General features: G+C 54.0%; 1 protein-coding gene across 1 annotated transcript; it reads right to left on the bottom strand.

Moving 5' to 3' along the window:
- Positions 1-4048: 4048 nt before the first annotated feature.
- Positions 4049-5137, bottom strand: LOC146821730 (uncharacterized). The gene has a single exon (XM_085609903.1). The coding sequence runs from the start codon at positions 5135-5137 to the stop codon at positions 4049-4051; it is 1089 nt and encodes a 362-aa protein (XP_085466029.1).
- Positions 5138-16176: the final 11039 nt, after the last annotated feature.

Genomic DNA, 16176 nt, shown 5'->3' with positions numbered 1-16176 from the left:
GCGGGCGTAAGATATGCGCGCTGTAGTATGTAGTACTGTATAAGTTTAAAGCGGGGGTTGCGCGGGATATAGGTCGGGCCAGCCAGAATCTGTGCCCATTCTTTGTCCGTCCAGTCTCTTCCCCTGTCCGTCGCCCAGTGTTCCCGCAGTGGTTGCGTGGAAGGTTGCGAGTGCGCCTGCAGTGCCCGCACTAGCCAATGTACAACGTGCGAGCCATTGCCCATAACATGCAGATATTGTATAAAGCTGTGCATCGGGAGCTCCACTGCGATGTCGCCCCATGAAGCAGTGAGCGTGCGCAAGAGGGTCGCATGCAGCAAAAATTGCCCCGCCGGGAGAGGCGCGTCGTCAGCTAGGGTTGCGAAGGTGAGCAATTCTCCATCTGCATATAGGTCGCCCAGCGTGTCCACTCCCGCGCGCCCCCAGCTGGCCAAGTGCGCCTCCGTGAGCGGCCCCGTCGGGCCAGGGGTGCCCAGGAGCGGCAGGATCGGGGCATATGGTGTTGTTGCGCGCGTGAGGCGGAGGCATCTCAGGTAACACCTGCGCGCCACTGCTAGGTACATCTGGGAGGGGCAGCGCGTGCGTGTTATCGGGTGAAACAACGTGTTTATTTGCGTTTGTGTCCAGGCAGCCGCAGTCGAGGCGGTGTCCTCCAGTTGCCTGCCGCCGAGCCATCCCGCCACCCATTGCATCTGTGCCGCGAGATAGTATAGCTCCATGTTAGGGACCGCCAAGCCCCCCGAGTCCGTGGGCAGGTATAGTTTGGTCAGCGCCACTCGCGGTCTCCCCTTGTTCCAGATAAGGGTGCGTAGCAGCACCTCTAGCTCGCGGAACAGCCTGGGGGGGACATACACGGGCAGATTCGCAAAATAATATAGCAGCCGGGGTAGTACAATCATCTTGGTCAGCGCCACACGGCTGGGCACATTAAGGGGTAAAGTGTTCCAGAAGCCAATTTGCGCTCGGACAGAGGCTATCGCTCTGAGGAGGTTTCCCTCCAAGACGTCCGCTGGGTTTCTGTATATTCTGATCCCCAAGTAGCGGAAGGTGGTGGGGTGCCACTGCAGCATGTCCCCACTCAGGCTGATGTCGCATTCAGGCGTGTCCCGACTAAATGGGTAGGCCCCTGATTTGGACCAGTTGATTCTCAGTCCCGACACCCCTTCAAAGGTGCGGAAAATGTCAGAGAGGGAAGCGGGGATATCCGTGATATCTCTGACGTAGAGTAGCAGGTCATCCGCATACAGTGATACCGCATGTAGACCGTCCGCCAATGGGATTCCCCATGTCGGACCCTGTGCTCTGAGAGTCGTGGCCAAGGGCTCCATGGCCAGGGAGAATAGCAGCGGCGAAAGCGGGCAGCCCTGCCGAGTGCCCCTGCAGACCCGGAGGGCGGCCGACAGTAGCCCTCCCGTGCGGATTCGGACTGTCGGGCTACCATAGAGCAAGTCAACCATGGCTCTGTATCCTCCCCCTAGCTGATACTTCTCCATGACTGCTCTTAGGTACGGCCACTCCACCGAGTCAAAGGCCTTCTCTAGGTCTAGTATCAGACACCCCGCTCTGGGCCACTGTTGCGTGGCGTACTCCTGCACCCTAAAAAGACGACGGATATTGTGGGAAGTATGCCGCGTGGGAACAAAACCATTTTGGTCTCGGTGCACCAGGTTGGGCACATGTGGGGCTAGTCTCCTGGCTAGGACAGATGCTAGTATTTTGTAGTCTGTGTTTAGCAGCGCCAAGGGGCGATAGGAGCCCACCCGCGTGCTATCCTTGTCTGGTTTGAGAATGGAGACCAGCGTGGCTTCGTTTAACGTTGGGGGTAAAGTGGCGCTGTCTGCCGCCGCATTATATACTCTCAGGAGTTCCGGTACAAGAATATCCGAGCCGGCCTTGTAAAGCTCAGCCGGGAGCCCGTCCGGGCCCGGGGACTTGCCATTAGACAGGCTGAAGATGGCTTCTCGGAGCTCGTCTGCCGCGAGCTGGGCTCCCAACTCGTCTTGTTGTGCAATGGTCAGCTGTGGCATTTGCAGGGGGGAGAGGTAGCCGGCCATGTCAGGGTGAGGGACCGGTAGGCGAGAGCGGTACAGTGCCTCATAGTGGGTGACAAACGTGTCATGTATGCGCGATTGGGTGTCTACCAGATCTCCACCCTCCGCCCGTATGGCCGCCACTGGGGCCGAGCGAGCTTCTTGGGAGATCAGCCAAGCTAGAAGTTTGCCAGGTCTGTCGCCTAGACAGTGCATCCTCGCGGAATGTGCTGCATAATTTACGCTTCGGAGCCGCTCTAACAGGCGCGCGTGTTCCGTGCGGGCTTCGTGTAGTGAGTCCTCATCGCCTGTCAGAGCTCCCTCCTCTTTGGTAAGCAAGTCAGTCTCTAGCCTAGTCAGGGCTGTCTCCAGTTGGCGTCGCATGTGGCCCTGTGTATGCAGGCAGTGTCCGCGGAGCACTACTTTGAAAGCGTCCCACTCCACCTGTGGGGTGGATGCCGTGCCTGTATTATCCTCAAAGTACTGCGCGGCGCGCTCGAGTAGGGAATCACGGAAAGTCGCGTCTAGTAATAATGTAGGTTGTAGGCGCCATGTGGGCACAGGGGGGTATGGCTGCTCCCAGACTATGGACATGAAGTGTGGGTTGTGATCTGAATGCGTGCGGCCCATGTAATACATGTCTGTGACGTGGGGTAGCAGGCCGGCAGATGCCATGAACTGGTCCAGACGGACATGTAAGTCATGAGCGCCAGAATAGTAGGAGTATACCCGCAGCCCTGGATTGCGCGTTCTCCAAACATCATGTAGGTCCCATTGTGCAGCCCACTCCCGCAGTGCCGTCGCGGCTCCCCGTGCGGAGGCGTGAGGTGGGGGTGGGGAGGAGCGATCCAGTGTGACATCAAGCGTGCAATTATAGTCGCCCCCCAGTATCCATGAAGTTGCATGCCAAGGTGCCATAGTCGCTGAGAGCCGCGCCAGAAAATCGCCCTGATCAACGTTGGGAGAATATAGGGATACTAGCGCAATTTGTTGCCCATTCAGTCTGCCCTGCGCAGCAGCAAATCTGCCCTCCCGGTCTACGGCTATATCCGTGACTTCCCAGGGGGTTCCAGGGCGGATCCAGACCAGCGCTCCGCGAGCATATGAGGAGTATTCCGTGGCATACAGTTGCCCTCGCCATCTGCGATGCAGCGCCTGCACCTCAGTTCTGTTTAAGTGTGTTTCTTGTAGTAGCGCCACGTTGATTTTATGTCGCTTGAGATATGAATAAATATGATAGCGCCTAGCCGGTGTGTGCATTCCACTGACGTTCCAGGTGCAGATTTGTAGGTTAGCCATAGCAGTCGTGTGCGCGCGCGCCCTTCACTCTCCCCCAAAGTGTGACTCCCAAAACCGCGGTCCTCCCCCTCCAGCGCCGCGCCCCCAGCGCCAGGGTGGTGGTAGCGCCGTGTGTGTGGTGCCATGATCTCCAGCGGGACATGGGGACAGGGAAGAAAGGGGTAACATATAGCCTGAACACGGCAACAGAGTCAAAAATACCAAAAGGTCGGCTGTACAACATGTCGCCGTCCAAACGCTCAATTGAGCTCGTGAACTATACAGTCTTAGGGGGTGTCCTGTGACGTATATTCCAACAGTGGATCAAACAGTGTAGTCTTTGGAGAGCCCAGTATCTCTTCCGGGTGAGGTGTAGCGGCCGCTGCTGCTCGGCGGACGCTCCGTGTCTGCCGCTCAGTGGCGCCGCCACGGCTTGCTCGAAGTCAGACAATCGTGGACAGCGGTCTCTGGAGGGCGCGTCCTCCTCCGGGCGCCGCGCATGGCAGCGTTGCATTAGTGCAGCATCGTGTGTCATAGTGTCTGCGGTGTGGGCGATGAAAGCTCATGTCTAGAAGTATAAAATGTACTTACAGTGTCCGGCTTGTTCTCAGGTTTCCAAAGCAGCGACGTCGCGGATCTCGGTAGGCCCATGTCCCACCCAGTGGAAGGCGTGGCTGCTAGGCAGGGACCGGGACATGTCTGTGTCCCGCGTTGTGTGGCAGTTCGCCAAGGGATTACCTTCAGCCAAATAATTCCGCCGTTTGCGGCGTGACGACCGGGAGGTCCCCCGAGCCCAGAGTATCCGGAATCCCATACACCTCCTCATCGTCCGTTGAGGACACAGCAGGGCTGGCTCCCGGGTGATGTGACGACGCCGGAGAGTTGCTAATCGCTGCCACCTTGCGCAATGCATCCCGTTGCTCCTGTTGGACGAGATCCACCGGTGGGGAGTGTTTCCTCATGGCTCCGGCCAGCGAAGACGTGGGCGATCCACGGCGGGGTCTTCGTCGCGGTCCCCGGGTCCGACCTTTAGCGGCCGCCTCCAGCGGTCTTCCTGTCGCCTCTGGCATTCCCCCGTCCAGCCAGGCCTCCGCCTCCCCCGGGCTCGTGAAAAAGTGCGTCGCATCTCGTGCTATCACTCGTAGTTTGGCTGGGAAGAGTAGTGAGTACTTGAGGTTGGCCTCGCGTAGGCGCTTCTTTACTGCCAGAAAGGAAAGCCTCTGCCGCTGCACTTGCACCGTGTAGTCCGGAAAGAACATCACCTTGGCATTGTCTATGGTAATTTCCCCTCGGTTCCTAGCTTCGCGCAGGATAGCATCGCGGTCCCTGTAGTTGAGGACTCGTAGGAGAAATGGCCTAGGGTTAGAGCCAGGGGGGAGCGGTCTTGTAGGTACTCGATGGGCTCTCTCCACTACGAAATACGGGGAGAGCACGTCTTCAGGCAGCAATTCTCGCAGCCAGTCCTCCACCCGACGAGTCGGGTCCATTCCTTCCCATTTCTCCGGAATGCCCACGAGGCGAATGTTGTTCCTGCGTGCCCGTCCTTCCGCATCCTCGGCGCGGTCTTCCAAGAATTCCACCCTGTTCAGGAGATCCTGTACTTTTCTGTCCGTTTGCGCCACCTGTGGTTCTATGACAGCCACGGTGCCCTCCAGCTCCTTGGTGCGATCTTGAAGCTTCCTGTGATCAGCCCGAAGGTGGGTTAAATCTACTGCCACGCCATCGATTCTGGTCTCCAGGGAGGTGCGGGTCTGTTGAAGGGATTCTTCCATACGTTCCATGGCTGCTAGGACGCTGTCCAGCTTCGACGCCACTTGCTCTGCATCCATCTTGGGCAGTGCTTTCGCCTGTTTTCCCTTCGTCGACGCGCTCCCCGATCCGGTGCGCTTTCGCACCCCTCCAGACATGGGGCCAACGGTGTTGGCAAGGTGCTCTCTCCAGGCGCGTGGGGGGCGGAAGCCCGTCCCGCGTGTCGTGTAGCTCCGGCGCCGTCGAGGCCTTTGCGGCGGGCCGTAGGTCTCCTCCAGAAATAGGGGTGCCCCTCGTGCCCACCCGAGGGCGGTATCGGAGTCCGTACCCGTGGGTCCCTGGGTCTCGCGTGGCGTGTCCGCGCCGTCGCGGCCTCCGAGGTGCCAGTTGTGGATGGGCACAAAGCCAGCGGGGCGGCGTCCAGGCGTCTCCCACCTAAGTGCGCGGCCGTGTCCGCGTCTCACCCCCACCCCTCGTGGTCTCGTACTTCCCGGCAGGCAGCATCAATGTGGGCAGGTGCGGCTATGAGGAGCGTTGCCCCCTGCCAACGGGAGTCCGCTCCCAGGTCTCAGTGTCTTGCTAGTCAGAGATAAATATGAGGGGGGGGGGTGGCAGCCCAGTGTCTCCCCGCTCGTTTCCCGACCCTGTGGGCCGTCGAAGCAGCTCTCACCTCCACCAGGCAAGCCAGCTCTTGTAGCATCCAGAGGGCCGCGTCCGCCGCGCGGCGTCCGCGAGGCTCCGTCGTAGTTCCAGCGTCTCTCCGCCTCACCCAGTGTCCCAGGCAGCACACTCTTGGTCAGGTCTGGCAAGCCTTTGCCCATGCGGGTGCCCCAGTGTGCCTCCAGGTCGCTAACCCCTTCGATCAAGCCCCCGGGGGGGGGGGCGGCCCCAGGTCACCCCGAGCTCGGCCTCAGTTGGCGCCAGCCGCTGTGCAGTATCGGCAGGGCGCCATCTACGTCCCGGCGTCGCCCCGTCCCCCTCAGGGCCTCAAGTAGTTCGTCCTCATGTCCATCAGGGCCGCAGTTCTGGTGCCATGCGGGCGTCCCGGTCCGCTGCCCCCGTCGATCGCACCCTCGGGGGGGGGGGGCCGAAGACAGCTCCAAGTGCCGCCTCAGCCGCTCAGAGGTTTCCCCGCAGGTGCCGCCTGCCGCCGCACTCCTCCGCGATGCGCCCCTCGTGGGCCTCAGCGCCAGGCCTACCTGCCCGGCAGAAGCCGCGGGCTCTCGTCGTCAGGGCTCCCAGCAACGTCGGCTCCAAAGCGGCCTCGGCCCCGCCCCCAGAGTCGGTGCAGCTTCGGTGCGCCGTCCAGCGCCGGAGTCGGCCAGAGTGTGCCTCGGGTCGTAGGGCAGGTCCGCCAGCAGTTGCGGGCTGCTCAGGATAAGTTTTAAGGGGTAATTCACCCGGGATAGGGAGGCTCAGCCGGGAGCTCTACCCAGGCACGTCCATTCACCTCGCGTGGTAAGCCACGCCCCCCTCATCGACTTATTAAATGCTGTTGTTGTGCTAAATTCAAAATTAGACCGACAGCGCCACTATGTGGTGGAGGTGGACTGTCACTAGAGCCGGTGCTGACCATTAACAGCCTGTGCCAAGCACTGGAAACCACTGGCTCAAATTAAGCACTGCAGGAGAGGTTGCACGAACCGCTGGACTGCAACTGCTACTCCTTGGGCTAGTGAAGAGAGGACTGCGTCTGTGGTGCCTGGTTCATGGAAAAGTCACCCTAGAGCCCTAGACAGAAAGGGTGAATTACAAGAGTCAGTTGACTGACTCCAGCACCAGGGCCATAAAAGCTGAAGTAGCCCGTTCTGGCTAGTCAGTAGCCACTTTCAAAGAATCACCACTGACTGCAGACCTACAGCCATGAAGACCACCCCTCGACACTCAAAAGTTTCTGGACCCTAGAGAGTCTTCAGAGTGCGGATACGTCACCCAAGATGGACACTAGCCTGTGCCAAATTAAACCACTGGATCCACTGGACAGAGACCAATTGCCCAGTCACTGCTGGACCTCTATTGGCTTGTGGCTTGAAGAGGACGTAGAGAGACCCGACTACTGTGGGCAAAGTCACCCCACCTCAACCGTGGACCAACGAATAACCCTAGGAAGACCCTAGTCGAACACACAGCACCCAAAGCATCTTTCAGCATCCTCCGCATCCTGTATCCTCAGCATCAGGCCTGCTCAATTGAAGTCTATGGTGGTCCTTGCATAAAGTGTGGAACTGGATTTGAGACTGGTTTGGTGACCAGGTAACTGTCCAAATACTCCTTATTGGCCCCCTGACCTTCTCCCTGTCGGAAATGGTCACGCAGTCCAAACCGGAGTAGTCAAACACAACTCTTTAAAACTTTTCAAAAGTTTCCAAACTTTACAGTCACCAATGGTTGCTTGCAGTTGGCAGTTAAAAAGCTGAGATGTACTTTTTACTTTATAATTGATATCTCTGGAACCGCCAGTGGATTTTGTTCTTCTTGGTGTATAAAAATTAATAAAAATATAATCCTTGTTTTTAGGTCTCGCCTGAGCCAGCGCATGCGCTGCTCTGGCGAGACATTTAGTAAGCTGCTTCTCGAAGTGCTACCAAATCGGCCACCAGCTTGCGGTCACGCACACAAGCACGCGTGCCATGCTCCGCCTCTAACTGCTGCGTGCGCATCCCTCGCGTGGTTTGCACAGAGCGCGTCATCGCGATCACTTTCGCTTTCACCGCGATCGCGATTACTTTCGCTTTTACGGCCGCGTGGCCAATGCTTGTTTCTTTTTTTTTTGTCAAAATTGTTTTTATTAATCACATGTGAAAGAATAACATACAAACCATACCATGGCAAGAGTGTCGCAGCTGCCTGGCCCAACCAGCAAAAGGGAATACAACCACAATGAACCCGCCCGTGCGAAGGCCCACACAAGGGAAAGCTTCCCCCATCGTAGCAGTCGCTATAGGAGGGTTACAGAAGAGTCAAGATAAGAAGAGGAAGCCAGCCCGGGCAAAGTGCCCCAAAGACCTTCAACGAGCGTCCAGCAAACAGCAACAGTCCCTTGCTGGTCCGGCACTACGAAAGGCTGCGCTTATCAGTCCCACTGTCAACATGGCGTAAGGCTGCCTCTACATTGTACCACCATCCCCAATTCCCCACATCCCCCTCCCCCCTCCCCCACCCCGACCCCAGGTCTGGAAAGAACCAGAAAAACAAGAAGAAAGAGAAAAAAAGAAGGAAAGGAAAGAAAGATGGAGACAGGGGGGGGGAACTCCGGTCGCCGGACCTGAAGGTCCACTGCTATGTCCAGGGAGGAGCGATGTCCGTCCCCCGTGCAGACCCATCAGGGGTCCACTCAAGAACCCCCGGCACCCCGGGGCACACAGGCAGGGGGCTCCCCCGAAAACCTCCGCGGCCAACTACAATTGGAACAGCCGCAGGCCCCTAAGCTGAGGCGGACACACCGCCGCCGGCAGCCCCCTAGAAAGGAACGTCACCAACTGACCCCATTTGAGCTCAAACGCGGCATAGTCGTCTCTGAAGATATCCGTCATTCTCTCCAAGCTCAGGAGTCTCCAGAGGCGGGCATGCCACATCGAGGCCGTGGGCGCCGTCCGCTTCCTCCAGTGGGCCGCAATGGCCACCTTCGCCGCCCCCAAGCACAGCCACATCACGGCCTTATCAGCTCTAGTTTGGTAGCGCAGGGAAGGATCTCGAAGGCCCAATAACGCAAAAGCCATGGAGGTGGGGATCGGGTAGCCCAACATGGATTTAATGTGCGCCAAGATCTCTTCCCAGAAGGGGCGAATCGTGGGACACGTCCACCAAATGTGCTCAAAGTCCCCCAGCAACCCGCAACCCCTCCAGCAGCGATCAGAGGTGCCTGGAAAAATACGCCGCAGTTTATCCGGGTACAAATACCAGTCCACCATTACCTTCATATGCGCCTCCCGTAATTCTATCGAGTGGTTGTGCTTAGAAATATCCGACCATAGCGCCTCCCACTCCCAATCCTCGAGGGGACGCGACAGCATAGCCTCCCATTTAGCCTTATAGCGCGGTAACGGGGAAACTACAGTGGCCACAAGGTGGCCGTACAGAAAGGAGATCGCCCCCCTCATGGACGTGGTAGTGCGCACAAATTTTTCAAAGGGTGTCTGGGGCCGGTGGATCGCTGCCTGAAGCTCCCGTGATTGCAGCCAATGCTTGAGCTGAAGATAGCGATAATGCTCGGTGTGCGGGAGGCTGAAGTCAGCCCTACATTCGGAAAAAGTCATCAATCGGGTCCCCTTAAAAAGATGGGCCACCATTAAACACCCCCCCTCCTCCAATGCAGCGAACGGCCCCCTTGTAAGCGCCGGAGGAAAGGCCGCGAGACCGTAAATAGGAGTGTGTGGGGAGGGGAAAGAAGTCCACCTCTCGTCCGCAGCCAGTGTGTCCCACACGCGCAACGTTGTCTTAGTGGGCGTGCTGATGTATGTGTTTCCTGGTCTATCCCGTTTCGGGCGCCAAGCCAGATCCCAAATCGTCCGACCCGCCACCGACCTGTCCATATGTAGCCAATGTTTCTACGACTCCCTCTTTGACCATTCTATCAAGACGCGCAATTGAGCCGCCTTGTAGTAGAGGTAGAAGTCGGGGAGGCCTGCCCCGCCCGCAGAGCGAGGCCTCCGCAACAAGGAGAATGCCAGTCTTGCCCTGCCCCCCTGCCAGATGTAGCGGGAGCATAGTGAGCGCATTGTCGAGAAAAAGGAAAGAGGGACCTCAACGGGGAGGGCCTGGAACAGATGGAGTAGCTTCGGCAATATCGTCATTTTAAGCGAGTGAATGCGCCCCAACCAGGAAATAAACAGGGGCTTCCAATGCGCTAATTCGACCTTGATTTGTGCAAGGAGTGGGGGGAAATTAGCCTTATAGAGGTCATCTATTGAGGGGGTGAGTTGAACTCCCAGGTATTGGAGCGAGGCCGCCGCCCACCGGTACGGTGTGCACTGCCGAAGGCGCAAAAGCTCCTCGTCCCGCATCGTAAGATTAAGGATGTACGATTTGTCCTGGTTAATCTTGAACCCCGCGACCCGCTCATAGCGCTGCAGTTCGGAATGGAGCGTCGGGAGCGACACAAAGGGGTCGGCGAGGGACAGAAGCACGTCATCCGCGAAGAGGGAGATCTTATGGTCCTCCCCTGCGAACGGGATACCCGCAATCTGCGGATTACGTCGGACGGCCATCGCCAACGGTTCAATGCTCAGGGCAAACAAGAGGGGGGACAAAGGGCACCCCTGTCTGGTGCCCCTCGAGAGGGCGAACGGGGTCGAACCAGTCCCATTGACCTGAACTCGCGACGTAGGGATGCGATAATTGGCCCGGACCATTGCGATGAAGGCGTCAGCAAAGCCCATCCGCCGCATGGTGGAAAAAAGGAAGCCCCAATCCACCCGGTCGAACGCCTTTTCGGCATCAAGTCCGACCAGGACGGCCGGCAGATGGCGTTTAGAAGCTTTTTCAATAAGATGCACTATGCGCCGCGTATTGTCGTGCGTTTGCCTCCCCGGAATGAAACCAGATTGGTCGGGGTGGATCAGGGCCGCCATGAGCGGGCTGAGCCGAGCCGCCAAAATCGAGGAGTATAGCTTGGCGTCGAGATTCAACAATGCGATCGGGCGGTAAGAAGAACAGTGATCCTTGGGTTTCCCCGGCTTGGGGATGACCGTGATCACCGCTTCCGCCATGGACGTGGAAACCACCCCCTGGGCGACGATAGCGTTAAAGAGCGCTTGCAGGCGTGGGGCTAGGTCCGGCGCGAAGGTACGATAGAACAAAGCTGTAAGGCCATCAGGCCCCGGAGCTTTATTCAGTTTGAGCGCCATTATGGCCTTGGTAACCTCCTCCAGGGAGATGGGAGCGCAGAGGTCCGCATTGGCAGCCGCGGTAACTTGAGGGAGTGGTAGCTCCCGCAGATAATCATCCTGTGCCGGGCCGTCCAGGGAGTCCGACGTATAGAGCGTGCTATAGAAGGAGCGGAAGCAGTCCGCCTTGCCCGCATCCGAATGAACAACCACGTCCATGGCATTTCTCACCCCCTCGATGTATTCCCTATCCCGCTTAACTCGTAGCTGCCTGGCCAGATGTCTCCCCACCTTGTTCCCCTGGCTGTATGAGGTGTGACGGAGCCGCAGGAGGGTAAGTTCGGCCCTATTGGCGTAGATTGCCTTGAGTTTGCCCCTCAGTGCCGTAAGGGGCCGCAAGGTAAGGCAAGAGGGTTTAGCCTTGTGGGCCTGTTCCGCTGCCACTAACTCTCCCTCCAGGCGTTCTCGTTCCGCTGTGCGCTGCCGGTTGAGCGCGGAGTTGAGTGTGATGCACTTGCCCCTGAACACCGCCTTGAAGGCGTCCCACCGCGTCTGCTCCGAGGTTTCCCCCTCGCAGTTGAGGGCAAAGTAATCATCTATAGCTTCCCGTAGCGATGCGCGTAGGACTATATCCCTGGTAAGGGAAGCGGGGAAATACCATTTCCGCTGGTGCTCCCGAGGGCCCGGCCAGTGAAGCGTCATCGTAACCATACTGTGGTCGGAGATGGAGAGCGGCAGGATCCGCGCATCTCGCAATGACCCCGACAGAAAACGATTAATAAAGATATAGTCCAACCGTGCATATGATTGGTGGACATGCGAGAAGTGGGTATAATCCTTTGTGGAAGGATGCGCTTGTTTCTTTTTGCCGGAGTACTCTTTTAGAGTGCATATGTTTTCATGTTGCTTGGCCCCTTCTGTTCCCTCCATGACTGCGTCATTCCTGTTTTATGCCCAATTTCTCTTCTCCATGCCCGCTTTCTTCCTGTTGCTTGTCCCGTCTGCTGTCATGCTGGTGCATGTCGCCTGCTGCCCTACTCCTGTTGTCTGTGTTGTTGTTTGCCCCCTCTCGCTGTAAGTGTTGGTTGAGCCTCCTCAATTTTGTTGCTTCCCCCTCCTGCTCTCCCATTGCAGTCCATGTTGTTGCTTTGCCCACCCGTTGTCCATGTTGTTGCTTGTTCCCTTCCACTGTCCGTATTGTTCCATGCTCCCTGCTACTGTCTGTGCTGTTGTTGTTTGCACCATCCCACCCTCCTACTATCTCTGTTGTTGCTTGCACCTCCAGCTCTCCATGTTTTTTTCTGCCCCCTTCCACCCTCAGTGTTGTTGCTTATCCCTCAAACATCCTTTTGCCACCCGTATTGTTGCTTGCCTGCCCACTCTCCAGTTTACTGCTTGCCTCCTCCTGCCACAGCTGTTGGCCCCTCCACCAACCTGCTACGGCAAAAATGGCTATGATAGGGCTGACTGCATGATATTTTTTTTTAATAGCTCTCAACCACGTACACAGCCTCCCTCCTTTTGTCATTGCTTTCCTACCAACCAACTTGTTGCTGGTTCTCACACCACCTTCGAAAACAAAACATTATAAGGCTTTTTTCCTCACTCATGGCCTCCCTCCGTAATGCCTTCCATCTGCCCTCCTGTCAGCAATACAAATAATTATGATGGGCCCAGCACTGGTTGCATAATAGTGCTTTTTATTTACTTTCTGCAAGTAGTCTAGCTGCTGTACAACATGACTTAAAAACATTGACAAATCCAACAGCTCTCTTGTATGGGAGACCTATTGCCTTTGTCAGTGTTCATTTACTTTATGCTATCACCCCACTCAATCAACAACAAGCATTGGCATAGCCAATAGGTCTCGCCTTTGGGACCTTATAAGTGTTTAGCCATGCAACACTTGATGTTGTTGCACCAAGGATATTGTGCTACATAACTAAATACTTATAAGGTCGCAAAAGCGATGCCTATTGGCTATGCCAATGCTTGTTAAAATTGGTGTCGGATTCTTTTCGTGTATTCAGACTTTTTATTACATTTTTTTGTGATTCTAAATGCCTTTCTTTTTTTTCCATAGTTTGGTAATTCTAAATGACTTTCTTTAAGCGTTGCTGCTCAAAGCCACTGCTACCCAGGGTTGAGCTAGCGGTTTCAGAAATGACCCTAACTGGACCCAATATGGTTTTGTGAGTGTATTACATGATGAGTCCTCACAACCACACCCTATACTACATCACAATCCTTACAGATGGATTTAAAGTTCTAGCACTTCATACCACATGTGGTATTTAACCTGTTGTGAGTGAGAGGTCAATCTGACCTACAAATTTATTCTCTCACTCACAATGAGTAAGGCTTGAGTCTCTGGCTATATTTTACCGACTGCTCTTGGTTTTCTAAGCATTGTTGTTCCACTGATTCCAGCCTGCAAACCGTTTTGAAAACTAGAAGGAGTTGTTCACACAGAGAATGCAGCCTTTTTCCATTTATTGAAAGGATCATGCAACATCTTGTATAGTTTGATAGTCTCTAAGTAGGTTGGTATCATAAGTGTGCGTGTCATTAACGAGACAGCAGTTGGATGGAATAAGTAGGGAGATTCTATTGTGGGAGTATATTCTACATCTGTTGGCAAAGCTGCTGGATCCTTGTATTGCTCTTTGTCATTATTTGCAAAGTGCTGGACTGTGTAATGGTACAGCACTGATAAGTAGCATGCTCAAACTAGGATTACTGCAGAAGCATCAGATCAATTAGAGATTGTGCCACCTAAGTCAGGAGTGTTGGCATGAATGCTATTGTGGTATTGTACGTCTTAGGCTAGTGTTTGAATAAGAGAATTGAGGTTGTGTCAGATGGCATACGTGATACAAACTGGAAACGTGTGTATCAGTTACTGTGAACAGCCACGTGGGGCACATGCTGTCTACATTACTGAGTGGAACACTGATGATGAGGCAGGTACCGTTTCTCTATTCTTGTACTAGTTATTGGCACTGAAGCCTTTGTAGGAAAGTGCCCCTTTTGACATGTCACCCCTACTTTTTGCCTGGTATTATAAGCAATTTTAACTGAAATGCACCAGGGCCCTGCTGACCAGGTCCCAAGTGCCATTGCTCTTTTCCTATAACAAGGCAACTGTTCAATTGTTCCCCAAGTATGTAATGTCCTGGGCATCTTCCCTGAAGACGAAAAATTAAAAGGGGGCTTCAGCCAAATTGCCATCACATGCTCTAGGCACTGGATGGTTTTAATCATTGAAACAGCTCTTGAACACAGCAAGAAAGAATTGAAAGAAAAAGCTGATTTGGAATACGAACTCTTAGGCTGTGACAACCTAGAAGAGGCAAAATCTGCTCGGGACATGCTTAACAAAACCATTCCCAAATTTAACACTAGTGAGCTAAAGAAGAAGGCAAATAAGGTCCAAAAAGACATGAAGAACTTAGTAGGACAAGGCATACCTATACCTTCACGACGAATATTACATCCAAACACAGCCCACACGATAAAAGGACCAGAGATTAGTCAAATTTTCTGAATCCTCAGGAGGGTCAGAAACCTTAGAAGTCCCCGTAGAAGGTACTAACAGTAGCTAAGACAATCAAGGATCACGACAGCGAGGCAGAGGCAACTAGGTGAACGGAGGGAGACCATGGAATCAGTACTCAGGCGATCACCAAACTCATAGAAAGTACTAGAAGTGGGGCCTGGAAGCACAGTACACCACGAAAATACTAACAGTAGGTAGCCCAACACTACACAGAGTAATGACCTCATGAGAGTGCGCAGAGAGAGTATGATCCTCCCTTTTTCTACTCCACCCACCTCACAGTGCATTCCCATCTTCAACTTATCCATCTACCTACTATCCTCAGAAAAGATCACCTTACTCAGAACGGGGCTCTCCTTTGTCAAAACAGAAATAATTGACATTTTTGGACTGCAATTTGAACTCCATAAATGTTTTCGAAGAATCAGACAGAGTTATCCACACTGCTTCTTTGGCATCCTCACATAAACCTCCATCTTCAATGCATTCCCTCTAATGCCATGGTGCCTCCTGTAATATTACCCTTTGATAAAGTGATGCTAGAAGACAATAATTGTTTTAGAACATCAAGATCTTACACTCCATACAATATCTCCTGGCCTGAGAGGTGGTCTCTAAACAAATTGAAGACTGAGGATTCCATTCATAGTAAAACCCGCAGACAAAGGAGGAGGAATTATGATACAAGTCAAAGAAGCCTATAATTCCGAAATCATGAGACAATTTAGCAACCACAATCATTAAACCAAACTATCTCCTAACCCGCTCCCTGGAATCAGGCTTAAGATACTTCAGACCACCACGTGTGGTCTTGATGAGGGCTTACTGACACAGCAAGAATTTGAGATCCTCAAAAAAAATGACGGAGGACACCTTTATTGTATACCCTTCCCAGGATTCACAAAGATGCCAACAAACCCCAGGGCAGACCCATCCTGTCGGGTTGTGACTGTGTCCTCGAGCCCATAGGGGGAATACATAAATTTTTTAATAAAGAATTTCTTCCCTGTTTAGATACCTACATGAGGGATAGCACGTACAGGATTAACCTAATCGAAGGTTTGGAATTTGACCCCACACAAGAACTACTAGTGACCCTAGACATAGAATCCCTATAGACCAACATTCCCCAGAGGGAAAGTATAAAGGTTATCAGACAAGTCCTTGATAGACGACCTGTCCCCTATCATGTCCTTACCAACTTAATCACAGAGCTCCTCGAAATTGCACCCACCACCAACTACTTCATGTATGGGAATGAGTACTATCAGAAGTGCGCCGGTACATTTATGGGAACATTTTTTGCACCAAATCTGGCTAACTTCTATGGAAGCCAGTTCGAAGTAGACTTTGTTACCACAGAATATGTCCCCTTTTTCAACATAATTCGCTGCAGAAAAGATACATTGATGATATTTTTATGATCTGGATAGGCCCCACAGACATCTTGACACTCTTAATTCATTATCTCTACCTAAGCTCATACATGAAACCCACAGAGCGCAACATTATAAAATCTTCCTGTCATGGGCACCAAAGGATGGCCTCCCCTTCGGCCAATTCCTTAGACTGCGTAGGAACTGCACACTCAGAGGAGGTTTCTTTAAAGAAGGGGCTATACTGAATAAAAAAAATTCAAGAGAGGGGTTATGACATACATCTTATCAAGACGTCCATGAAAAAGGCATGATATAGCCCAGAGAGGCCATACTACAAATCAGAGAAAAACCCTTTT

This window comes from Triturus cristatus, chromosome 6 (assembly GCF_964204655.1).
Source record: "Triturus cristatus chromosome 6, aTriCri1.1, whole genome shotgun sequence".
NCBI classification, from domain to species: domain Eukaryota; kingdom Metazoa; phylum Chordata; class Amphibia; order Caudata; family Salamandridae; genus Triturus; species Triturus cristatus.
Note: the sequence above shows the minus strand (reverse complement) of the source record. Positions and strands in the feature narration are given on the sequence as shown.